The 27979-nt window shown below is 45.0% G+C and overlaps 1 protein-coding gene across 1 annotated transcript in view; it reads left to right on the top strand.

Moving 5' to 3' along the window:
* Positions 1-27979, top strand: part of LOC311247581 (protocadherin Fat 3-like) — a gene marked incomplete at both ends in the record, with an annotated part of 404408 nt that overhangs the window by 203408 nt on the left and 173021 nt on the right. The window contains 3 exon segments of the mRNA XM_084338612.1: positions 8596-8946; positions 9524-9697; positions 18532-19077. Coding sequence (XP_084194738.1) covers positions 8596-8946; positions 9524-9697; positions 18532-19077 — 1071 coding nt within the window.

Here is a 27979-nt window from a genome sequence, read left to right as displayed (position 1 = left end):
AATGTAATATCATAACTGTCTATTATTTTTCTTGCAATTGAGCCAATTTTCCTTAGGTACGGTTTTGAGGTGTGTGTTCAACAGAATGTAGTATCAAAAACACATTCACAAAAAGTATGGGTTACTGAATGCTGAACTGCACTGTTATAATCACTAAGCCATTGTAAGACCTTACCTGTGTCCCTGTATCACTTGTCTCTGCTGCCCTTTGGCTAAAAAAACGTCTGTATGTCAATTTTCCTTTTTTTTTGGCATATTTGAGTTAGTAGTAAAAGTCACCTAGTAAAAGTGAGATAATTGACAATATCAAAACATGCTAGGGCTGTACCGAATAGTTCGAAGCTTCGTTCATAATGTTGACATTATTTTGCCCATCCCTAGTGTGTTTACTGAGCTCTCACTGTTCACTCCTGTCAGAATGCAGGTAGGTGAATTCCAATGGTTGAAGGCAATCACAGAGACAGAGAGTGTTTACTCTTGAACAGGTTCGACTTTAATAGTAAGAACACAGAGTAAATTCTAAGAGAGAACAAGTGCTAAAAGCACAAGTGTAAGATAAGGTAAATGGGAGCTTATTGGAGGTCCACAGTAGAACCGTCCGCGTTATCCCCGAACGCAATTAGTGAAGACCTGACAATGGACAAGCAGAAGAGAGGTATGTTAAATAGAGACCAAATACCAACATTCCACACACACCCCCGTGACAGCCAATCAGGAACCACCCCTAAGTGACAGCACTAATTGACAGGGAAATGACAGGTGACAAGCCCAGTGACATATGCCAGGAATGTGGGTGGTCACCGACCGAGGTCGGTGTCCAGAACGTAACAGTACCCTCCCCCGACGAACGGCACCAGACGTTCACCTAGGAGCCTCGGGATTCAGCCGCCGGAAATCAACGATCAGGCTGGGATCTAAAATATCCCTTTGAGGCACCCAAGAACGCTCTTCTATCCCGTACCCCTCCCAATCCACCAAGAACTGAAACCCCCTACCCCTCCGCCTACAACCCAGTATCCTCCGCACCGTGTAAATGGGTTGACCGCCAATAAACCGGGGCGGAGGAACCACAGGCAGTGGCGGGGCCAAGGGCGATGAGAGGAATGGCTTCAACAGGGACACATGAAACGTCGGATGAACCCTCATAGAGCTCGGAAGTCGTAACTTGTAAGCCACTGGATTAACCCGATGAATCACTTTAAATGGTCCTATAAAGCGAGGAGCCAGCTTCTTGGATTCCACCCGGAGAGGGAGATCCCGGGTGGAAAGCCAAACCCGCTGCCCTGGACGGTAAACTGGAGCCGGACGACGCTTACGGTTAGCCTGCCGTTGGGTACTAACCGAAACCTTCTGTAGCGCCTTCTGAACCTGTTTCCACGTCCTGCGACAGCGAGCCACATGTGCCTGGGCCGAGGGCACCTCCGCCTCCTGCTCCTGCTCGGGAAACAGAGGAGGTTGAAAACCATACTGGCACTGAAAGGGAGACATACCGGTAGAAGAGGAGAGAAGGGTATTATGCGCGTACTCAGCCCAAGCCAACCTCCTACTCCACGTTGCCGGACTACCGGCAACGTAACACCTCAAGACCCCCTCCAAATCCTGGTTGACCCTCTCCGTCTGTCCGTTCGACTGTGGATGGAACCCAGACGACAGACTGACAGAGGCGCCGAGGCCGGCGGCAAACGCCTTCCAGAACCTGGAGGCGAACTGAGGACCCCGGTCCGACACGATATCTACTGGCAGCCCGTGGACCCGAAAGACATGCTGTATAATTAAATCAGCAGTCTCCCGGGCCGAAGGAAGCTTGGGGAGAGGGACAAAGTGAGCCGCCTTAGAGAACCGATCCACCACCACCAAAATGGTGGTGAACCCGTCCGAAAGGGGAAGACCAGAAATAAAGTCCAGAAATATGTGTGACCAGGGTCGTTTAGGAATAGGAAGTGGTCGGAGGAGACCCGCCGGTGCCCGTCGAGAGGTCTTACTACGTGCGCACACCGGACAGGCCGCCACAAAGGAACGCGTATCCCCCTCCACTGTCGGCCACCAGAACCTCCTACGGATAAATTCCAGGGTCCTGGTTGCCCCTGGGTGGCTGGTGAGGGATGACGCATGTGCCCACTGTAGCAAGCGTGAGCGCGCCACCTTGGGAACATACGACCGTCCCGGAGGACCCCCACCAGGATCGGGCTCCCGCGTTAGCGCCGACCTTACCACCTTCTCTATGCCCCAAGACACGGGTGCCAAAATCAAGGCCGGTGGAATAATGGGATGGGGCTGCTCCTCCCGCCCAGGAAGATCAAACTGGCGCGACAGCGCGTCAGGTTTGATATTCTTGGAGCCGGGTCTATAGGAGATGGTATATCGAAATCGTGTGAAGAACAACGTCCACCTGGCCTGGCGAGCGTTAAGGCGTTTAGCCCCTTGGATGTAAGCCAAGTTCTTATGGTCAGTCCAAATAATGAAAGGATGTGCCGCCCCCTCCAACCAATGTCTCCACTCCTCCAGTGCCAATTTGATCGCCAATAACTCCCGATTACCCACGTCGTAATTACGCTCGGCTGGTGACAGACGGCGAGAAAAAAAAGCACACGGGTGCACTTTCCCATCCTTTAAGCATCTCTGAGAGAGCACCCCCCCCACCGCGACGTCAGAGGCATCCACCTCCACAATGAACGGAACCTCCGCGTCATGGCGGATCAATACAGGAGCGGATGTAAAACGACGTTTAAGATCGCAGAAGGCCGACTCAGCCCTAGGCGACCATTCAAAGCCAGGGAGAGAGGCCTTAGTGAGAGCTGTTAAGGGATTGGCTAAGGCGCTAAAATTGCGAATAAAGCGCCTGTAAAAATTTGCAAAGCCCAAAAACCGTTGTAACCCCTTGAGCGACGAAGGCCGTGGCCAGTCCAAAACTGCACTCACCTTGGCTGGATCCATGCGCAGATCGCCCTTCGTCAACACAAAGCCCAGGAAGGACACGGTGTCCGTGTGAAACACACACTTCTCAGCCTTAACGAATAGTTGATGCTTGAGGAGACGGTCTAGCACCTCCCGAACGTGCATTTGGTGTTGCACCATATCGCGAGAAAAAATCAGGATATCATCTAAGTAGACAAACACCGACACCCCAATCAAGTCTCGCAGCACGTCGTTAACCAGGGCTTGGAAGACTGCCGGAGCATTAGCCAAACCAAAGGGCATGACCAAATACTCATAGTGCCCATTGGGTGTGTTAAATGCAGTCTTCCACTCGTCTCCCTCTCTAATCCTGACCAGGTTGTATGCATTACGTAAGTCAAGTTTAGAAAAGACCTGTGCCCCCTGTAAGCACTCAAAGGCCGTGTCCATGAGGGGTAAAGGATATCGGTTCTTGATGGAAACGTCATTCAATCCCCTATAATCAATGCATGGGCGCTGATCCCCATCCTTTTTATCAACAAAAAAGAAGCCAGCGCCGGCAGGGGAAGTGGAAGGGCGTATGTGCCCCGCAAGCAATGCCTCCTCTATGTAGGTGTTCATGGCCAAGGTTTCGGGGCGTGAGAGAGAGAACATTCGCCCGCGAGGCGGGGAGGTACCGGGTAGAAGATTAATGGGACAGTCGTATGATCTATGAGGCGGAAGTGCTTTAGCACGCGTTTTGCTAAAAACGTCCGCCAGGTCCCAATAGATCTCAGGCACCCCTATTAAATCGGGATTAGAGGGTAGATCAGAATCTGCCACGCTCCCCACCATCCTGGAGAAAGAGGGAGGAGACAAAAGAGAAGAGGGGGGGGGAGACAAGGGTTTGGGCAAACTCCCGCTGACGATCGACTTGACGTCGGCCGCCGTTGAGAGTTCGCCCGTGCTCCAATTAATGACACGAACACATGACGACAACCAGGGATGACCCAACACCATGACAGAATAGGGGGAAAAGATGACAAAAAAAGTAACCCATTCCCACTCCCCACCCTCCACCCGGATGTGTAAGGGAACTGTGCGCTGGGTGACGCTCCCACTGCCCAGGGGCCGACCGTCCAGGGCATAGACTGGTAAGGGAACCCCTAAGTCCTCCACCGGGGTTCCCCACTCCTTCACCAATCCCACGTGAATAAAATTGCCCGCCGCCCCTGAGTCAATGAGAGCCTTAGTTCCCCTAATGTCACCCCCACAGTTGATCGCCACCTCAAAAAATGTGCGAGAATCCGTGGTCTTGGCAGGAATGAGCCCACCTGCTGGTGCCCTCTCGAGGCCCGACGGCGCACCTTCCATCCCCGATTGGCGCCGAGCCGATACAGCCTGGACCCGACAGCTGCCGAAGCGGTGACCGGTGCGGCCGCACCGGAAGCAGCGTCGCTCTTTGATGAAGCGCTGCCTCTCGTCGTCCGAGAGCGACAGCGCTCCAAGCTGCATGGATTCATCACCCAGTGGCCCACTCGTGTAATGCATGGAATTATCAACACCAGGAGAAGAAGGAAAACATACCTGGGGCTGGGTGTTGTTGACATGCTCCTTCTCCCTCTCCCGGTGCCGATTATCCATCTTGATGGTGGTATTGATCAGCACTTCCAGCTGCTCGGGGATCTCACGCGCGGAGAGAGCATCTCGCATCCGCGCTGAGAGTCCCCTGACGAACAGAACCACGCAGACGTTCTCCGCCCAAGCTGTCTCCCGAGCCAAGATCCTAAATTTGATAGCATAAGCTGCGACAGTGCGGAGGCCCTGCCGGCAGTCGAGAAGACGACCACCAGCCTCGAAGATCGAGAGTACCCGGGAAGTATCGAATACTCTTCTCAATTCCCGGGTAAAGGCGTCCAGACTGTCGCAGATTATCGCCCCTGCCTCTAATTCCGCCGTAGCCCAGGAGAGAGCTTCGCCGGTGAGCAGTGTGATAATATACGCTACCAGCGCTGTCTCCGATGGAAATGATCGTGGTTGCAGCCGAAAAACGAGTAGACACTGGGTGATGAATTCCCGACAACCATCCGGTGATCCGTCATAGCGAACGGGCGCCTGCAGATGTGGTTCGCGGGACCGCTCCTGGACCCCGAACCCTCCCCGACTTTCCTCTGCGTGGAGCGCTGCTTCCCCCGCCACCGACTGCACACCAGCCACTCCTTCTTGGGCTTGTCGAGCTGTGGCCAACGCCGACTGCGCCACCGCTTGGGATGATCCGACGACCCCATTGAGTCGGATTAACTCGGCGCTGACCAGCTGCTGATGTTCCTCCATCCGTGTCTGGGCTGCTCCCTGCGTCCGGAGCATCTCCATGATGGCCTCCATGGAATTCTGATGGTCAGGTCTTCTGTCAGAATGCAGGTAGGTGAATTCCAATGGTTGAAGGCAATCACAGAGACAGAGAGTGTTTACTCTTGAACAGGTTCGACTTTAATAGTAAGAACACAGAGTAAATTCTAAGAGAGAACAAGTGCTAAAAGCACAAGTGTAAGATAAGGTAAATGGGAGCTTATTGGAGGTCCACAGTAGAACCGTCCGCGTTATCCCCGAACGCAATTAGTGAAGACCTGACAATGGACAAGCAGAAGAGAGGTATGTTAAATAGAGACCAAATACCAACATTCCACACACACCCCCGTGACAGCCAATCAGGAACCACCCCTAAGTGACAGCACTAATTGACAGGGAAATGACAGGTGACAAGCCCAGTGACATATGCCAGGAATGTGGGTGGTCACCGACCGAGGTCGGTGTCCAGAACGTAACAACTCCAGTGTTGGGTTTCAAGTGTTTACAGCTTTCTCGCATTATTACACCAGTTTTTTCAAGGATAGCTCGTCTCCCACATCGTCATTTTCCTTTACTCATATTTCCACCAATAATTGGATGAAATCATTTCTAATATTGTCATAATGCGGGGTTTTCGTGTCGTTACCGTCACTGTTAACTAAATGAAAAATCCCTTTCTCAATAAGTGCTTTCATCATTAAATTCGCTGATTAACAATCCTCTGCCCTTCCTCATAAACAATATGCAGATGGCATGACATAATTAACAATGTACAGATGGCATGAAATAGACCTTTCTCACAGCAGACATTTCGAGGTGACGTAGCAAGCGAAACACAGCTGTAAATAATAACATAAATCTCCATTCCATTTAGGAACGCCAGTGCTAGGGCCCCGGCTCACTGCATGGTTCACCGACACACCTAAATGGAACGGAGCCATTATTAATGTTGTTCGTTATAGCCGTGTTTACCCCGCTGCGACAGGTCACAAACGCTGTGACGAGGGTCCATTAAAAGGTTTATGATTTATATTCGTCTCCTCTCCGGGTGGGGGAGGGGGCGTTACTCCGCACAGCGTTGGTCACGGTGCTTATATTGTATTTATATATCGTTGTTTTGTCTCTTCTGCAGGAATGATGGACTGCATTTATATAATGGACTGCATTTATACAGTACAGCGTTTAACAACTTATATGCCTCACATCGGCCCATTCACCCACCGATGGCGAAGGCAACCGTGCAAGGTGCCAACCTGCTCATTGGGAGCAGTTTAGGGGTTAAATGTCTCGCTCACGGACACTTCGATAGTATACAAAACTGAGTTCTTTGGATTGATATGATGAGCCAGCTGGACAGATATTCAGGAGACAAAGGTGAAGTCAGATCGATGGTTTTTATTGACAGGAACACACAGAGAACGAGGAACAGTCCTGGAGACCACAGCCCTCCATGGGGGCTGCAAGGCTCCAGAATGATGACACAATCATGAATGAATGAATGAATGAATGAATGAATGAATGAATGAATGAATGAATGAATGAATGAATGAATGAATGAATGAATGAATGAATGAATGAAAAGTTTATTTCTTGGACATGTTATTCTTCTTATTTCTTCAAACAACTCACAGTGTCTTGATCCGTCAGACCAAACAATCATAACAACAAATTAAAAAAATCCTTAAAGAAAAAAAAAACATTTAAAAAAAAGAACAAAGAAAAAATAGGAATTATAAACAAAAGAGCAATGTGTTTGGTTGGCAGACATGTCCAAAAAAAAGGAGTAGAGGGAAGCTTAGCTTATTGATCCCTACCCCCTTACATTTGTATTTGTTCTTCCATTAATATTACTAGAATTTACATAATTTTGTATATTACAATATAGAATATTATTTTTACTTATATTAAAAGTTTACAATAAAAAACATGGTTCACTTGACAGCAGCTTGATCATGGCTTAAATACTATGTGGGTTCCAAATTTAGCGAGCCAATGGTTAAAAATGATGATCAGACAGGCTTGGTGGTATATGGTAGTAGTCTAAGGATGAATGTGGTTTGCTCCTCACAGTATAAACCTGGCCTGTGCCTGGATACAGCCATGCATTAGGTCACACAGGTGTAGCTGGGGGGGGGGGGGGGGGGTAGTTTAGGATGATTCCAAGGGCCCAGCACTGGGGGCCTACAAATACATTCTTTCATGGGGCCCAGAATCTGGAGCTACACCCCTGGACACAGGTCAAAGTATTGCGGGTTCCTGGCTGGCGTCGTCGTCACTCGACCCTACAGTCCAGAGTGGGGGAGATTATGCTCTCATCACCAGAGGATCTGGATGTAAGGATATTAATCCTTCAGTGGAATATTAATGAATATATTTATACATTACACCAGGAGAAGCCGGGAATCGAACTGGGAACCTTCTGATTACCAGATGACTGCTCTAATCCAGCACAGTGTTGGTCACTGTGTTCATATTGTATTTATATGGTGGTTTTGTCTGTTCTCCAGCTGTGGGACTGGCGTTACGGAGCTTTTATTGTATTTATATGGTTGTTTTGTCTGTTCTCCACGTGTGGGACTGGCGTTACGGAGCTTATATTGTATTTATATGGTTGTTTTGTCTGTTCTCCAGGTGTGGGACTGGCGTTACGGAGCTTTTATTGTATTTATATGGTTGTTTTGTCTGTTCTCAAGCTGTGGGACTGGCGTTACGGAGCTTTTATTGTATTTATATGGTTGTTTTGTCTGTTCTCCAGCTGTGGGACTGGCGTTACGGAGCTTTTATTGTATTTATATGGTTGTTTTGTCTGTTCTCCAGCTGTGGGACTGGCGTTACGGTGCTTATATTGTATTTATATGGTTGTTTTGTCTGTTCTCCAGCTGTGGGACTGGCGTTACGGTGCTTATATTGTATTTATATGGTGGTTTTGTCTGTTCTCCAGGTGTGGGACAGCCGTTTATATGCACCTTATGTGACACTGTGAATACTGTGTGAATATATATTTCAGTTAGTTAGATAGTAAATTATATTGACCTATTTGTTTACACTGCTTGTGTTGTTTTTACTACCTGTACCCCCCCCCCCCCCTTCCCCCATGCTGCTATGATGCCTCTCAGTATATTTTTACTGTATTTATTTACTGTATATTTTATTCCATTTTTATTCTATTTTACTCTACTCTTATCCTAGGCAACTTGATTTGATTTGTTTTATTATTCTAATTCGTGACCTGTTCTGTCTAAATGTTTAAATGTCGAGCGATTTGCAGTGTCAAATTTCCCCACGGGATAATAAAAGTATTTCTATTCTATTCTATTCTATTCTATTCTATTCTATATTGTATTTATATGGTGGTTTTGTCTGTTTCGCCAGGTGTGGGACGGGCGTTACTCCAGTACAGCGTTGGTCACGGTTCTGGTGCGAGAGGCCATGGACAGCGGCCTCCTCTTCACCCGCCCCCTCTACTCCGCCTCCGTCGCGGAGAACGTGACCAACGTGACCGTGGTGGCCGTCGTCAACGCCGTCGGCCACCGCCTCAACGAGCCGCTCAAGTACGCCCTGCTGAACACGGCCGGGCGCTTCACCATCCGGCCCACCTCCGGAGTGATACTGACCTCCGGGGTGCCCTTTGACCGCGAGGAGCAGGAGGCCTATGAGCTGGTGGTGGAGGCCAGCCGAGAGTACGACGTGCTGAGGGTGGCCAGGGTCACCGTCTGGGTCCAGGTGCGTGGTGGTGGTGACATGTGTGTACCGTCGGGGTGGGGGATCCATACGGCTATATATCGCAATATTTTTTCGCGTGCCGATATTATATGACGTCGATGTTTACAATTTCTTTTTACCGCAATACTAATAATTATTGGAAGGAGGTGAACAGACACGTTATCTTATTAGATCAAAAAGACAATGGGTATATCTTTTTATTTTATACTTATTTTATGTCTGCACTTTTTTGTAAATATTTTCCTAATTTTATGGCAATTTTTTATGAAAGGTGCTGTGAAGCACTTTGAGCTACAATTCTTGTATGAAAGGTGCTATACAAATAAAGTGTATTATTATTATTATTATTATTATTATTATTATTATTATTATTATTATTATTATTATTATTATTATTATTATTATTATTATTATTATTATTATTATTATTATTATTATTATTATTATTATTATTATTATTATTATTAATATTAATATTATTATTATTATTATTATTATTATTATTATTATTATTATAATTATTATTATTATTATTATTATTATTATTATTACAGCAACTCACTCTCTCCGTCTCAAGGTGGAGGATGTGAACGACAACGCGCCAGAGTTTGTGGACCTCCCTTACTACGCCACCGTGCAGGTGGACGCAGACCCAGGATCAGCCGTCTTCAGGGTCTCAGCCACGGACAGAGACAGTGGTCTGAATGGGGAGGTGACGTACGCCCTTCAAGAGGAGCACAGGAACTTTCAAGTAAGGGGTTCAATCAGTCGCACGCGTTGCTTCAGCCATTTCAGGTGTACTGGCACAACAGTGTCAGGCACGTGCACACATAGAGGCCAAGGGGTGCCTGAGCACCTGCCTTTTTGAGCCTCATCAAAAAAGTGCCCTTTTTGACTGCCCTTCCAACAGAAAAATGTCAGGATAGAATCAAAATATTAGGTAAAGAGAGAGAGATGCCCCATATTCCATTGCAGTTTGCACAGCCTCCTCAGCGTGCCTCTCCGCGGACCTATATATTTTATGCATAGCGTGGGTGATGATGATGATGATGATAGAAACCGCTGTGGCGCATACAGTTGAATGCTGGTATTACACTCACTGAGGGACATGAAGAAGTCAAGTCCGATGGGATTTGGGAATCTCAAATACAAATCGGGATTGGAATAAAAAATGCATTTATATTAAACAATACAGAATATACAGCACTTCTTGGGGTCTGTAGGGTAAGCACTTATTCCCTCCCCCCTGAACATTTATGGAGATGTATGGGCCTTTTAAGTCAGTGATAAAAGTGTCTTTCAAGGATAAGTGAGCTCTTGCACTGATTATTATAGTTCAATATTCAATAGTTGATCACCAAAACCCCCCAAAAAGCATAAAAAGGGGGCCCCCCGCCCGAAAAGGGCCCTTAAAAATCGCGCTCGCTTAATATATACACACAAGTGTAGTGCCCTTTTCAGCCTTTGAGCACCTGCCCCTCTAAAGTCCTGTGCACGTCCCTGAACAGTGTGGTTAGCATTTGGAGATCAATCAATACCAATAAGGAAGAACAACAACACTAACCTTCTTACTCTCCTATACTACCATGCACTCCTCCTACTATACTACTATGTCTTATGTGTATGCCCTCAATACTGCAGCACCCAAGTTTCAGCACTGTTTGATGGTCATTGTTACTCAGCTGAAAGAGTTGTACCCTTCCTGATGACTTGTCGTACAGAACTTGTAAGTCGCTTTGGATAAAAGCGTTCAGCTAAATGACAAAATGTAAATGTAATTGCTACTGATGCTTTAGCGGGTCCACTCTCTAAAATGTGACCGAGCCCAGCGGTTCGTGGCACAAGTCTCCCTCTGGAATCTTTTCAGAATTATACAGATTATGAAAGTACAGAATGTAAGCTTTCAAATGATGTGTCATACGATTAAATGCGTATTTATTTATATTTTGAAGAATATATCAAATATATTCTTATTTTAATCTAGTTAAACCTCAAGTCTCAGAGCAGAGAAACACAGAGACAATCCAATCTAAAGTTTGGCTGCATTTTTAACACCTTGGTAGTCAGATACTAGGTCTCGCAAACTGCCTTTTTTAAACTAAAGTTTTTACTATTTAGAGATACTATACTGTAATTTTCTCGCAATCTGACTTCCAGTCTCTTACCTCTGGGCCCGGTCACACATATTCTGATGGGGAGCTGATTGTCATGGGTGAATACGTGGCGGTGTTTGCAGGGCTATAACTATATTATATATTATAGCTATGGATACAATACTATTGCCCATTTGACATCGAGTATCTATCGTTCAATATGTGAAAAAGAAATAATTTTTTCATCCATACACAGGGGAGGAAACTAACTTTTTGGCTTACCAGCCAACTGGCGAGTATATGATTTTTTTTACCAGCCAAACTGATTTTTTATCAGCCATAAATAAATCGCTAATTGTGATAATTACTTCTTTGTATGTCTTCGTCTAAATAGATTTTCAATAATAGTAATATCAGATATCATATAGCCCTTACCTTGACTAGGATGTGCCCTAAAAAGAATATTCCAATTATCTGATTGCGAGTCCCAGTATTGGTGTCAATCGTGTCGCCAACATAATCCGCCATACATCATCCATCTGGAGCATTTGACGCTCCTCAAGCCGATCGGGACAACCGCTCCCCTTGCCCGACATGGAAAAGTCTGCCTGGACCTATATAATCGACGCACAGCCAGAGTTTCAAAGGGTGCTCGAGGATGCGGCCGGTATTGCACTTTTGGGATCTCAGACTCATTCCCTATGATAACACCAGGGCCCTCATTCATCAATGTGTGCGTAGAACATGTTCTATTTCCACACGTAAGCACGGAATGTAGAACCAGTGTACACACAGGGAAGTCGGGATTCATCACACGTGCGTACGCAGGCTCTACGCACACCTGTCATGATGAATCCCACCTTGGCTCTGCGCCGAGGCTCGTGCACACTTTCACGTATTTGCATACCAGAAACGCCCCGATTAACCATATACGGTAATGGAATACACCCATGAAATGTGGAAAAATGGACTAAGCCGAGGGAAGCGTGTCATGAGACAGGCTGACAGACGTGTACACTTACGGTGATGTCGGATATGATATCTATTAACCATTGCTGCCTGGGCAGCGCAAACACTAATAAATACCGCGCTGGAATATGACTGCCTTTTCCCGTGTTGTTTGATTAATACCCAGGGATTAAAGTTCTCCTCAATTTTATTCCAAATCGCGATGGATCTCCCGTCAATTTTCTACCTGCTGCATATGATTTCTAGAGGCATACTACAATCTATTTTGATGTCAGTATTGGGTAGCCTATATAAACAATAATACGAGAGCATATACAAGAACAATGAATCTCACTGCATGTATGATGTAGCCTGCCTTTCAATACATGAACTTGAATTCCATCATGTTTGTGTGCGGGACTCACAAGGCTGTTGTCACAATGGGTGGTACCGCCCGGTACAGTAATAATAACAGTCCACACAATATCACGATCCATGCCATAGCCTATGTTCTATTAGGACATGATCTGTGACGACAAATGTTCTAGAATGTTTGATTAAGATATCATACTCTGACAGCATGCCTATGATCAACAAAAACGCGAACTTGAATCCCATCATATACATAGTCTGTCCACTATCTGGTGTCATTGCAATGCGTTTTCTATTCTTTCTTATACAGTAAAAAGGGGGAAGAACACTATATTCATATGACTTGTATTCTGCTTACAGCTTCGAAATTCCACTTGTTTCGTTTAACGTAAAGCCTTTTAAATATAATCAAAACGTTCCCGTGTTTCTGCGGTCTGCGCAAAATAATAACGAGTTGAGCTTTATGATTTATGATGAATTGAAAATGGGGGACCCTGATGTAAACAAGACGAAAGTCTTTCTCTGGTCTGCATCCCCAATTAACAATTGTATGTACTGAGCTGTACTGTATTGTACCCATTCTGCAATCTGTTAATAAACTTTTCAATCAATCAATCAATCAAGCTACGCGGAGCGCAGTCAGTCAGTAGCCTACACCCTGTATATTCCGATAACGCTATATAAACCATGCTGCATTCATTCTGAGAGAAAGATCTATTATTCCAAATGCTATTTATAGGGTTTCGACCATAATTACACTACTGTTGCTATTTTACAATGAACTATAATGAACTACGGTTCGTACAGAACATGCCAGTGTTATTATGCACAGAAGCTCATTTCCTTGTTGTAATAATATATTCTACCACTGGGCGCCAGGTACGCATGGTCTGACCTGTGCGTAGACGTAAGCACGGAGTCAAGTTCAAGTTGAAATTGATGAATCCCACTCTTTGCTTAGAAATTATCGTACGCACAGGGTAAGCACAAATCTGTGCGTAGAACACGTTGATGAATGAGGGCCCAGGCTCCCTGGATGGATAATGAATGGAAATATCGAATAAAAGAAATAACGATGAAAACCCGACTTTTCTCGGGTTTGGCGCTCAAGCGTCGGCGAGTTAACCCGAGATATCTCGGGTCTGGCCCCGAATGAGTTAAAGAGAGTAGTCGTAACCTGAACTTATCCCAGCATTTTTATAAAAGTTTACCAGGCGAACCTAAAATATCACAAAATAGCTGTGACCTTGAAGTGTTTTAATAATGGAACCCAACAGACCAAACGACTGGTCTACTCTAATGGATCTTTTATTCTCCAGTAGTCCGGACAAAATTACAGCCTGCAGTGTTTTTGAACTTGGCATCAGTGATCACTGTCCAATTGTACACGCATAATAAAAACAAAATCTCACTCACAAAAGACATTTTGAGTGAAGACTTTTACTTCAATCGCTGATAAGCAATGCGGCGCTTGTTCAGAATAAAATATATAATAACACTGTGGTTCTCTCAGGAGCTGGCAGCCTTGTTTAAGGAGAGGAACAGTGCTTGATCTCGTGTCAGACTCTCAGGAGTCTTCACATTGGCTGTCATTCAAATAGAGTAGAAACAAATGCACCTCCTTCCTTTTTTTGCCTGCTCACCTGCTCAAAGCTTCCCTTTGATTTGCAGAAAGAGTTCAAGTTTCTTCAAGTTTCTTTAATAGTTGTCATACAGAAGTACAGAATACTTTTATACAAAATGCTTCTTACTGTTACGCTCCAGAGACTGTGCAAGACAAGATAAGTATGAAATAAAATAACATAGTATAGCATGTCAATTAGAAGTAAAGAAAATGAGGTCACAGTTCAGTATAGACATATGTACAATGTTCGATGCAGAATAGACGTAACTGAGTTACCATATAATATACAATACTATGCAGTGTACTAATATACAATACTATATAGTGCAAGGCAGAAATGGGATGAGGTGCAATTTAGGTACAATTTACAGTAGGTGTACGAGTTGTAGTGCAAATCCTTTATCAATAAATATAAAGTGTGTTTGTGTGATCTAAAGTGTGGAGAGTGGGTGCTGCAGTGTGTTGTTTGTTTAAGTGAGTGTGTGCGTGTGGGTGTGTGTGCTGTGTGCATTTGATGGTTGTTGCATAGTGTTTATTGTTCGTTTAGCAGCCTGATGGCCTGGGGATAGAAGCTTCTTCTGAGTCTTTCTGTGCTCGCCTTAAAGGATAACTCCACTATTTTGGGAAATTAGCTTATTTAACATCTTCCCTGGAGTTAGACAAGAAGATGCATACCTTTTTTGTCTCTGTGCGTGCATTTTAGCTTTGGGAATAGATGCTCCGTTAGCATAGCTTAGCGTCATCACTGGAAGTGAGGTAGGACAGTAGCCTTACAGTGCCTTACAGTGTATTGCAAGGTCTGACATTGACCAAACTTGATATGCATGACCTTGATGGGCTCTAGGTCAACTCCTGAAAAGGGGGTCAATGTCAGACTTTGCAACCAAAAGTTAGGGGGCTAATAACCCTTGCCATAATTTCAGTGCGCCCCTAACTTTTGATTGCAAGGTCTGACATTGACCCCCTTTTCAGGAGTTGACCTAGAGCCCACCAAGGTCATGCATATCAAGTTTGGTCAATGTCAGACCTTGCAATACACTGTAAGGCACTGTAAGGCTACTGTCCTGCCTCACTTCCAGTGATGAAGCTAAGCTATGCTAACGGAGCATCTATTCCCAAAGCTAAAGTGCACGCACAGAGACAAAAAAGGTATGCATCTTCTTGTCTAACTCCAGGGAAGATGTTAAATAAGCTAATTTCCCAAAATAGTGGAGTTATCCTTTAAGACTCCGGTATCGCTTGCCTGACCGCAGCAGTTCAAAGAGGCAGTTGTTCGGGTGGCTCGAGTCCTTAATAATTCTCTTAGCCTTCCCCCTGCACCGCTTGTTGTAAATGTTCTGGAGGGTGGGAAGCCCCCCTCCAATTGTGCGTTCGGCTGAACGTGTCACTCTTTGTAGTCTGCTACGGTCTTGTGCAGTGCTATTCCCAAACCAGGAGGTGATGTTGCCAGTCAGGATGCTCTCTATTGTACATGAGTAGAAGTTCCTAAGGATCTTCTGACTGACTTGGAACTTCCTTAGGCGCCTGAGGAAGTAGAGGCGTTGTCGTGCCTTCTTCACAACACTGTCAATGTGTGTGGTCCATGTCAAGTCCTCGGATATGTGGGCTCCGAGGTACTTGAAACTGTTCACTCTCTCAACCGGTGCCCCGTCGATGCTGAGGGGGCTGTAGTCCTTGACCCCCGACCTCCTGAAGTCCACAATCATCTCTTTTGTTTTGCTGACGTTCAGGGAGAGGCAGTTCTCCTGACACCACTGTGACAGATTTTCTACCTCTTCCAGGTAGGCCCTCTCGTCGTTGGCAGAGATCAGGCCCACCACTACTGTGTCATCAGCAAATTTGATGATTGCAACAGCATTGCAATTGTTGAAGCTGTCTTTATGTCAGTTTTGGATTATGGGGATGTCATTCATAACAATGCTGCTGCTCCTTCCACTTTTTTACCCCCTAGACATGATTCTGCTCTTAGATTCATTACTGGCGATAGTTATGGCACTCATCATTACATCCTGTATGATAAGGTGCGATAGTCTTCTCTATCAGAGAGGCGAAATAGGCATTGGTATATATGTTTATCTTTAAGGCCATTGATGGAAATTGCCACCGTATATCACAATGATGCTAGATTGGAATTATGGACCTTATCCACTCAAATGATTGGCTTTACACTTAACCCATTCCATGCCAACCACGAGTATAGTCGGGTTAACTAGCCAACCCTTCCGTGCCAATCACGAGTATAGTCGGGTTTTAATCATTATTTCTTTTATTAGCAATATCCATTCATTTTTTCCATCCAAGATGATGTTATCATTGGGAATGGGTCTGAGCTCGCAAAAGGGCAAATACCGCCGCCTATCGTCTCCCGGATGGTATTGCACATAATTGGATTGGATTGGCTGGGAATGTGCATCGAAACAAAAACTCCGGTCCGAGTTTCCCTTCTCGGGCAAGCAGTATCGTGTTACCACATTGACTGAGGACACTCAGAGCAGCGTCGATTATGTGTTTTGGACTATAACGTTTGATCAATAAACACTATCGATATTTGGAAAGACGATCAGGAATTGGATTAATCTTTTTGCAGAACATCTGATGTGAGGTAAGGAATTTATGTTACGAATCTTGGGTTAATCAGATGTTCCTATCACCGCCATCGGAGCATGTGTGTGTGTGTGTGACGTTAGCGCTGAACAAGTCACAAATAAGAGATTTTTCAGCCCGCTTTTGTATCGTGCATAAGGACACATATACTCTCGATAATCTAGCATTTATTTGAAAACTATTCATAAATCAGCCGAAAAATTACAACGTGTTTTGTGTATTCCACTAAAGGGCTATTATTGCTTATTTCTCTGAAATTATCTCCAAAACTATACTCATATTCAAAACGGTATAAAACGGAAATGTACAGATGAAAAAACAATCCGTTTCGTACATGTTGACTGCAAGCAAGTCATAGATAAGCGACGGGTGTATTAGACCCATAGCCATAATTTAAGATATAGTTTAAAGAAAAACTCCAACATTTTGGGGAATTAGCTTATTTAACATCTTCCCTGGAGTTAGACAAGAAGATACTTTTTTTTATCTCTGTGCGTGCATTTAGCTTAGGGAACAGTCGCTCCGTTAGCGTAGCTTAGCTTCATCACTGGAAGTGGGCGGGTTTTAGAGCCTGACGTTCACTACAGTGCCCTACAGTCACCAAATACACTCCAAATACAACTCCAAAACGTTCCTGTAAACATGTTGTGACCTGTGTATTTACGTTTTCTAAGCAGATATACTCGGAAAAATTTTTTGCCGAACGACTCGTCTCTGGGCGAAGTCAGTGATTTCTACGTGGAAGCCGTGTTTGTTTACATTCTCATTCATTCAAAGGATCCGAACCGATTGAAGTTTATGGATACCATGACTTAAAATCCTCTTACCTTGACGATTAAAAGCCTCCCCAATTTAGAAAACAGTAATCCAATGGCTGGTATTGATAATATACTACTAACTACTGCACACTCGGAGCTAACCGGAGCTAACACTAAAGCTAATATAATGACTTCCTTTCTGGGGGGGTTTCAAAATAAAAGAGCAACGTCTATAGCAGCGGAATACGTTTATTTTGTAGATTATCTAACGTTAACACGAACCTAAACTAACTTTAGGTTAGGTGTAACGTTAGTTTAGGTTTGTGTTAACGTTAGATAATGTACAAAATAAACAGAACCAAGCATTTCACTGTAATGTACATGTACCGACAGTGGCTTGGGAGGTAGAGCAGTCGGTTCCCGCCGGTACCCGGTTCGATTCCCGCTCCTCCCTGGCAGCGTGTCGTAGTGTCCTTGAGCAAGACACATAACCCCTAACTGCTCCCGATGAGCAGGTTGGCACCTTGCATTGGTTGCCTCCGCCGTCAATGTGTGAGTGAATGGGTAAAGAAAATGTGAGGAACAACTTGTAAAGCGCTTTGGATAAAAGCTGCTACAGTATATATTTGATTTGATTTGATGTTTTTTATTCTCGTGCCTTACATACAGGTGTATGCCCAGCCCATATGGGCTTACAAGACACATGAAGAATAAGTATATAATAATATACTTGACAAATTACTTATAATTGCACCATTATATATATATATAAATGATTATAAATAAAATTATATAAATATTAAGGCTGTCAAAGTTAACGCGGTATTAGCGCGTTATCGCCCGATTCTATTAACGCCACTATTTTTTTTAACTCACGATTAACTTTTAAGAAAAGAAAATGTTTTTCTTTTCTTTTTTTTATGCAAATTTGCAATGCATGAGGGTCATCCTTTTGTGTTAAATGGCTGCATAAAGCAAGCATTTGTTGACTCGCATGTTGATAAGAGTATTACAACTTAAAATAAAAAATAAAATCGATTAATTTGCGATTAATCGCAAGTTAACTATGGACAATCATGCGATTAATCAAGTTAAATATTTTAATCGATTGAACAGCACTAATGCACCATTTACCAATTTTACCATTATGTGACAAATAAAAAACAAAAAAACTTGAAACCCGCAGGTGAACCCCGTGACGGGACAGTTGACCCTGACGAGGGCCTTCGAGGTGGACCTGTCCGACGCCGAGTACAAGGTGGTGGTGGTGGCGCGGGACGCCGGCTGCCCCTCCCTGTCCAGCGAGGTGGAGCTGCCCGTCACCGTGGTCAACAGGGCCATGCCGCTGTTCGACAAGCCCTTCTACGCCGTGGCCGTCCGGGAGGACGTGGCCGTCTCTGCCTCGGTCCTGTGCATCAACGCCACCGTCGGTCCGGGTGGTGGCGGCCAGGGCGGCGGCGTCATCTACACCGTGGCGGACGGAGACCCTCTCCTGCAGTTCGACGTGGGCTTCGACACGGGGGTGGTCAGCGTGATCTACCCGCTGGACTTCGAGAGCACGCCGTACTACCGGCTGACGGTGAAGGCGACGGACCCGCTGACCGGCGCCAGGTCCGAGGTGGACGTGGACGTCACCGTGCTGGACGTGAACGACAACGCGCCGCTGTTCAGGAACACCTCCTACTCGGCCGTGCTGCCGGAGAACACCATGATCGGAACGGCCGTGCTGCAGGTTTGTGTGTGTGCGTGTGTGTGTGTGTGTGTGTGTGTGTGTGTGTGTGTGTGTGTGTGTGTGTGTGTGTGTGTGTGTGTGTGTGTGTGTGTGTGTGTGTGTGTGTGTGTGTGTGTGTGTGTGTGTGTGTGTGTGTGTGTGTGTGTGTGTGTGTGTGTGTGTGTGTGTTGGTGGGGGTTGGTGGGGGCTTGCATGTGCATCCCTGTTGAAGGACCACACCAGTCTGATTTAGACGTCTCTTCATTACCAGATAATGTCCCTGTCTTTTTGTGTTACTGTAGGTGTGTAACCTGCAGGTTGGTGTAAAAAAGTACCCAGAAATGATACTTAAGTGAAAGTATGGGTATACCGTCTCAAAATCGTACTCAAGTAAAAGTCGGAGTATCTGGCTAAAAACACACTTGAGTAAAAGTAAAAAAGTTTCTACTTTTAAAAGTACTCAAGTACTAACAAGTAATAGTTAAAACTCTATTCTTCTGATAGCAGGTGTTTAATCAAAGATCCCCGCTTTCTAGTCTTGCACAAGGACCAATCAGCATGGGTATGGGCGGGTTCATTTTCCATCTATGGGGATTTGATTGGCTGTTTTTAAATAAAGCGCGGCCGCAGGATTAATAACGGTAACGTTAGTTCAGCCAGAGAAACAAATATACTAATTAAAATAGCTGGACATGTGAGATTTGTACTTTGTACTTTGTAGGTCTGCGTTTTAAATGTAAGGAGTAAAACGTTTTTAAAAAATCTCTGAAATGTAATTGAGTAAAAGTACAAGTATACAAACCTAATAATACTAGAGTAAAGTACAAATCCCCCAAAACAGTACTTAACCCTTTCACTGCCGCGCTACCAAAATGGTTAACCCTTTCACTGCGACAATACACAGAAGGTTAACCCTTTCACTGCCACACAACAGCCGGTTAACCCTTTCACTGCCACGCCGACCGCCGGTTGTGTGATAGTAAAGGGTTAACCTTCTGTCGTGTTGTAAGGCTGTCCCCGAAGCCTGTTTTTGCATGATATTGATTGATTGATTGATTGATTGAAAACGTTATTAACAGATTGCAGAATGGGTACAATACAGTATGGCTCAATACACACAACTGCTACGAGGATGCAGACCAGAAAAATACCATCGCCTTGTTTACATCAGGGTCCTCCATTTTCAATTAATCAGGACATATATATATATATATATATATATATATATATATATATATATATATATATATATATATATATATATATATATATATATAGGTGACCATATCGGTATCGGGCCGATGGTAGTGATTTTTTCATATATCGGTATCGGTCTGATGAGATATATATCAGCAAACAAACATACTGTATATCAGCTGGTGATTGTTTATTTTTTTTTATTAATTGCATCGGCCCGAGGAGGAAAACTAGGCTGATGTGAACAACTGATGATTATTTCCCTGTCTGTGTTAGTGTTAGTTATCTTTTGGCCACGCAGTTTGTTTGGGTAACGTTACTTGCATGTGACAACTGGTATGATTGGGGCTTGAAGTTTGTTTCAGCACAAAAATAGTACGTACAAAATTCATATCATTGACATTTTTTTATTTATACAGATCATATCGACATCGGCCATAACAGAAATATCAATATCGGTTATCGACCAAACTGTTCATATGGTTCATATTGCATTCCGATAATTTACCCTTTGTGAAAATCACTATCATTTATTTTCGCCAATGTTATTACTCTACTACAAGCTATTCAAATTCCTATTGTACAGTGTTAACAAAAGGAAAACAGCGCCATGATTTTCACAAGGAATATATTACATTATGCAGCTTTCAAACAACTTTCCAGTCTTGTGTTTAGTGAGGTAAGCACACAGTGTGAATGGTGTTTAATGAGGTACGATGACAGTGTGAATGGTGTTTAATGAGGTAAGCTCACAGTGTGAATGGTGTTTAATGAGGTACGATGACAGTGTGAATGGTGTTTAATGAGGTAAGCTCACAGTGTGAATGGTGTTTAATGAGGTACGATGACAGTGTGAATGGTGTTTAATGAGGTAAGCTCACAGTGTGAATGGTGTTTAATGAGGTACGATGACAGTGTGAATGGTGTTTAATGAGGTAAGCTCACAGTGTGAATGGTGTTTAATGAGGTACGATGACAGTGTGAATGGTGTTTAATGAGGTAAGCTCACAGTGTGAATGGTGTTTAATGAGGTACGATGACAGTGTGAATGGTGTTTAATGAGGTAAGCTCACAGTGTGAATGGTGTTTAATGAGGTACGATGACAGTGTGAATGGTGTTTAATGAGGTAAGCTCACAGTGTGAATGGTGTTTAATGAGGTACGATGACAGTGTCAATGGTGTTTAATGAGGTAAGCTCACAGTGTGAATGGTGTTTAATGAGGTACGATGACAGTGTCAATGGTTTTTAACACATTGAGTGCCAACAGCGATAAATCTAGTTGTTGGCCGCCATGCGTTGAGTGCCAACAACGACAAATCTCGTTATTTAATCGTTATTTCTTTTATTAGCGATATCCATAAATGTTTCATCAATCCAGCCTCACGTTATCATTGGGACTGTCTCTGAGCTTGAAAAGGACAAATACCGCCCCTTATCGTCTCCCGGATGGTATTGCACCATTGGAATGGACTCAATGAAAATGCATGTGAAAAAAAAAACTCCGGATTCCACATTTTACTTCTCAGGCATGTAACCGGAGACTATTGCATTCATTGGGGCAACCGAAAGCAGCGTGGATTATCTGTTTCGAGGTCTAATGTTGGATCAATAAATGCGATCGATATTTGGAATGGCGATCAGGAATTGGAATAATCTTTTTGCAGAACATCTGATCTGAGGTAAGGAATCTATTTTACCAGTTTTGGGGTAATCAGATGTTTTTTTCACATATTTCACAACGTGTCTGTGTGTGTCTGTGTGTGCGTGTATGACGTTAGCTCTGACCAGGTCATGGATAATCGATTTTTCAGCCCGCTTCTCTAGCGCGCATAAGTACACATATACTATCGATAATCTAGCGTTTATTTGAAAACGATTAATAAATAGGCCGAAAAATTACAACGTGTTTTGTGTATTCCAGTAAATGGAAGTAGATTTTTCTGGAATCACTAGAAATCTTCAAAACTATACTCGTATTCAAAACGGTATAAAACGGAAATGTACCGATGAAAAAACAATCCGTTTCGTACATGTTGACTGCAAGCAAGTCATTGATAAGCGACGGGCGTATTAGACACATAGCCATAATTTAAGATATAGTTTATGCATTCGCAAATGTGCTCGCCCTCTCATTGGATCTGGCCTGGATCAAGGACTACCTCACTGAGAGGCCACAGTACGTCAGACTAAAGGACAGTCAGTCTGACGTACTGGTGAGCAACACCGGCGCCCCCCAGGGAACTGTGCTGTCACCCTTCCTCTTCACCCTCTACACCTCAGACTTCTGCCGCAACTCCAGCGGGTGCCACCTGCAGAAGTTCTCAGACGACTCCTCCATCGTAAGCTACATCACCGACGATGATGAGGAGGAGTACAGAGCCCTGGTGGAGAGCTTCGTGGGGTGGAGCGACAGCAACCACCTCCAACTCAACACCAGTAAGACCAAGGAGCTGGTGGTGGACTTCCGGAGGGGCAAGAAGAGGCCCCCCCCGATTCCCATCTCCATCCGAGGGGTGGATGTGGAGATGGTGGACTCATACAAGTTCCTTGGGGTACACCTGAACAATAAACTGGACTGGTCGGACAACACAGAGGCCCTCTACAGGAAGGGACAGAGCAGGCTGTTCTTCCTGAGGAGACTCAGGTCCTTCAATGTGTGCAACAAACTGCTGCAGTCTTTTTACCAGTCTGTTGTGGCCAGCATCCTCTTCTATGCTGTGGCATGCTGGGGAGGCTACATCAACTCAAGGGACACCAACAAGCTCAACAAGCTGGTGAGGAAGGCTAGCTCCGTGGTGGGAGTCGAGCTACCTAGACTTGAGGTGATGGGAGAGAGGGGGATGATAAGGAAGCTGGATGCCATCATGGAGAACCCCTACCACCCCCTCTACGACGAGCTAGTCAAGATGAGAAGCTCGTTCAGCCACAGACTCATCCCCCCCCGACACTCAACTAACCGCCTCGGACAGTCCTTCATACCAGCGGCCATCAGGCTCCACAACAGTGGGCAGCGACTAGCAGCCTCCAGGCCCCACAACAGGGGGCAGCGACTAGCAGCCTCCAGGCTCCGCAACAGTGGGCAGCGACTAGCAGCCTCCAGGCTCCACAACAGTGGGCAGCGACTAGCAGCCTCCAGGCTCCACAACAGGGGGCAGCGACTAGCAGCCTCCAGGCTCCACAACAGTGGGCAGCGACTAGCAGCCTCCAGGCCCCACAACAGGGGGCAGCGACAGCGACTGCTACCAGACATTGACCTGGGACTTATAGGAACCCAAGGGGGACAAAGTAGACTACCCTGGTACTTTGATTAATGTACACTCAGTAGATAGTAAATTATAACACTACCTCTTGCATACTGCACCTCATGTGACACTGTGAATAATGTGAATATTCCTCAGCTAGTCAGATAGTAAATTATATTGACCATATTGATCAAATTGTTTACACTGCCTGTGTTGTCTTTTACTACCTGTATACTGTGTTGTTTTACTACCTGTACCCCTCCCCCCTCCCCCCCATGCTGCTATGATGCCTGAATTTCCCCAAGGGGATCAATAAAGGAATATCTTATCTTATCTTATTGACTAGAGTGGTGGCATCCAAGCGATAAATAACGCACCCCCTTACGGCACACAATGTGTTAAGGGTGAGAGTGAGTTTTGACCCATAGTACCGCTACTCGCCCCAGTCACTTCACAACATCTGAAGTCCATTTGTGACTGCGCCTCACGGTACCACCCGTTACATATATATATATATAATAATATGTTTTTATTATTCAAATATTGAAAAACCGTTGGTGTAAAAAGGTTGTACTGTCCAACTTATTGACAAATAAATGAGAATGGATGTTCCATCATCAGCAAGTGAACGGCTATCTCTAATCTGAATTGAGGGACCTGAGAGTGAATCGGTCCCGACACCCTGGTTGACATACAGTACAGTAGCCTAGGTTGTCTTTGTATCCGAGCACTACCGTGGAGAACTGCTACTGTACGCTGAACACGGCTGGAAAGGCTTTCACATTCAGGTGAGAGTTTGTTGCCCCGTGATTGATATTCTGAACATGGTTAGAGAGGGGGAGAGAGGTAGAGGGAGAGGGGGAGAGAGGGAGAGAGGGAGAGGGAGAGAGGGAGAGAGATGTAGTTGTCTATACTTTTTGATTAGTTTGTAAAAAGTACAGGTGCTGTAAGTGTTTTTAGTTTTTTTTTTCAAATAAGTGTTAAATAGCTCTGCAGTAAACAGCCATCACTGATATAGAGTGTTTGGTCAGTAACATGGGTCTCCCAGTCCCTCCGCTCTGCAGTAAACAGTCATCAGTGATATAGAGTGTCTGGTCAGTAACACATGTCTCCCAGTCCCTCCACTCTGCAGTAAACAGCCATCACTGATATAGAGTGTCTGGTCAGTAGCATGGGTCTCCCAGTCCCTCCACTCTGCAGTAAACAGCCATCACTGATATAGAGTGTCTGGTCAGTAGCATGGGTCTCCCAGTCCCTCCACTCTGCAGTAAACAGCCATCACTGATATAGAGTGTCTGGTCAGTAACATGGGTCTCCCAGTCTCTCCTGCTCTGCAGTGAACAGCCATCACTGATATAGAGTGTCTGGTCAGTAACATGGGTCTCCCAGTCTCTCCACTCTGCAGTAAACAACCATCACTGATATAGTGTCTGGTCAGTAACATGGGTCTCCCAGTCCCTCCACTCTGCAGTAAACAGCCATCACTGATATAGAGTGTTTGGTCAGTAACATGGGTCTCCCAGTCCCTCCACTCTGCAGTAAACAGTCATCACTGATATAGAGTGTCTCGTCAGTAACATGGGTCTCCCAGTCCCTCCACTCTGCAGTAAACAGCCATCACTGATACAGAGTGTCTGGTCAGTAACATGGGTCTCCCAGTCCCTCCACTCTGCAGTAAAGAGTCATCACTGATATAGAGTGTCTGGTCAGTAACATGGGTCTCTCAGTCCCTCCACTCTGCAGTAAACAGCCATCACTGATACAGTGTGTCTGGTCAGTAACATGGGCCTCTCAGTCCCTCCGCTCTGCAGTAAACAGAAAATACATTCCGTTCCCACTTTATCCAATCAGGAGAGAGAACTCCACGCTGCAATAATAAGACATTTAAACACGCATAATAATCTCCCGGAGCAGTAAACAGATGTGGCTTGGCAAGATTTCTTGAAGTAAAGAAATATCTAAGGTTCTCTCTCCTGATTGGATAAAGTGGGAACAGGATATCAGAAAAAAAATCTGTTTACTGCAGAGCGGATAAACTGGGAGACTGACCAGACACTCTATATCAGTGATGGCTGTTTACTGCAGAGTGGAGGGACTGGGAGACCCATGTTACTGACCAGACACTCTATATCAGTGATGGCTGTTTACTGCAGAGCAGGAGGGACTGGGAGACCCATGTTACTGACCAGACACTCTGTATCAGTGATGGCTGTTTACTGCAGAGTGGAGGGACTGGGAGACCCATGTTACTGACCAGACACTCTGTATCAGTGATGGCTGTCAGAATGTAGAGCTTATTTTGTAAAATGTAGAAAAAAGAAAAAAGAATAAATACCACTTTACAGCTCCTTTAAGCCTCATTGGCATTGTTGTTACCTCCTCACCCCACTGCAGCATAGAAGCAGAACACACTGGCTATTATAGACCCATTGAAACATACAGGGTTGAGTCGTCTATAGACCTATAGAATTATCATAGACTGTCTTCTCGTCCATGTCAGACGAGAAAGCGCGTTATACCCCCTGTTTCAGCCCCTGCCCTCTGGTAGGCGCTTCAAGTCCATCTTTTCGAAAACCACCCGCTTCAAGGACAGCTTCTTCCCAACCACCATTCGGACCCTGAACTCCCTTGCCCCCCCCCTTACACTAACCAAGCTCCTGACCTGATGATGGACTAGATTCTTCTGTGTGTTTATGTTGTGCTGTGTCGTGCTGTGCTGTATTTATGTATTTATTGTGTCACGTTGTGCTGTATTATGTATCCATTTGTATCTATGTTCCAGTTGCATGTATTGTAGAGCTATTACACTCTGTACCGATCAAGAATACCACCAACCTGGTTGTGTGGCAATAAAGGAATCTTGTATCTTGTATCTTGTAGACTTTTAGTCAGGGGAGTGCCATGGCTACTCCATAGAGCTCCATTATACTTTTAGTCAGGGGCGTGCCATGGCTACCCCATAGAGCTCCATTATACTTTTAGTCAGGGGAGTGCCATGGCTACTCCATAGAGCTCCATTATACTTTTAGTCAGGGGCGTGCCATGGTTTCTCCATAGAGCTCCATTATACTTTTAGTCAGGGGCGTGCCATGGTTTCTCCATAGAGCTCCATTATACTTTTAGTCAGGGGAGTGTCATGGTTTCTCCATAGAGCTCCATTATACTTTTAGTCAGGGGAGTGCCATGGCTACTCCATAGAGCTCCATTATACTTTTAGTCAGGGGCGTGCCATGGTTTCTCCATAGAGCTCCATTATACTTTTAGTCAGGGGCGTGCCATGGCTACTCCATAGAGCTCCATTATACTGTTAGTCAGGGGCGTGCCGTGGTTTCTCCATAGAGCTCCATTATACGTTTAGTCAGGGGTGTGCCATGGCTACTCCATAGAGCTCCATTATACTTTTAGTCAAGGGAGTGCCATGGCTACTCCATAGAGCTCCATTATACTTTTAGTCAGGGGCGTGCCATGGTTTCTCCATAGAGCTCCATTATACTTTTAGTCAGGGGAGTGCCATGGCTACTCCATAGAGCTCCATTATACTTTTAGTCAGGGGAGGGTCATGGCTACTCCATAGAGCTTCATTATACTTTTAGTCAGGGGAGGGCCATGGCTACTCCATAGAGCTCCATTATACTTTTAGTCAGGGGAGGGCCATGGCTACTCCATAGAGCTCCATTATACTTTTAGTCAGGGGAGTGCCATGGTTTCTCCATAGAGCTCCATTATACTTTTAGTCAGGGGAGTGCCATGGTTTCTCCATAGAGCTCCATTATACTTTTAGTCAGGGGAGTGCCATGGTTACTCCATAGAGCTCCATTATACTTTTAGTCAGGGCAGTGCCATGGTTACTCCATAGAGCTCCCTTTGACTTTTTTCAGCGCCGCAGCTCAACGCAGGTAGAGGGGCAACTCGGTCACGTGATTCTGCAGGTATTGCTGATTGGCTGAAACCCGGTGTGTTTATAAACAAGAAACCCGTCTATAGGTGTGCTCCAGTGTCGTCAGGCCAATTCCAGTTAGTCATTGATGAAACTGGACTTGAAGAAGTCTTTATTTGTAGCACACATTGCTACATTGTCATGCAGCGAACACACACATGTGAGATGGGCGACACATAGGAAGGGCTGACCTTCGAATTCTTTTTTTGGAATTCGAAGCTTCGGGGCCGAGATTCGATTTTAATTCGAAGCTTCGAGATAAAAAAATTATTATTATTATTATCATCTTAAATAACAAACAGCATTGCTTGTTGTAGTTAACAAAGAGAGGCAGAGTTGATTTTGCACAATTCTTTTTATTTTTTAAAACATATTCGAATTTTATTTTCATATTCGAATCCCATGCCCATCGAACGAAGGTTCGAAGCTTCGCAGTATTTAAGACAGCCCTAAGGAACACACACACATGCTCTTTTGTCAGCGCTTGATCCATCCCGTCGTCCTTCCCCCCCCAAGGGCAGCCGGGAGCAGACCTGGGCTGCAGT

The sequence above is a fragment of the Notolepis coatsorum genome, assembly GCF_963971535.1.
Source record: "Notolepis coatsorum genome assembly, contig: SCAFFOLD_101, whole genome shotgun sequence".
Classification (NCBI taxonomy): Eukaryota; Metazoa; Chordata; class Actinopteri; order Aulopiformes; family Paralepididae; genus Notolepis; species Notolepis coatsorum.
Note: the sequence above shows the minus strand (reverse complement) of the source record. Positions and strands in the feature narration are given on the sequence as shown.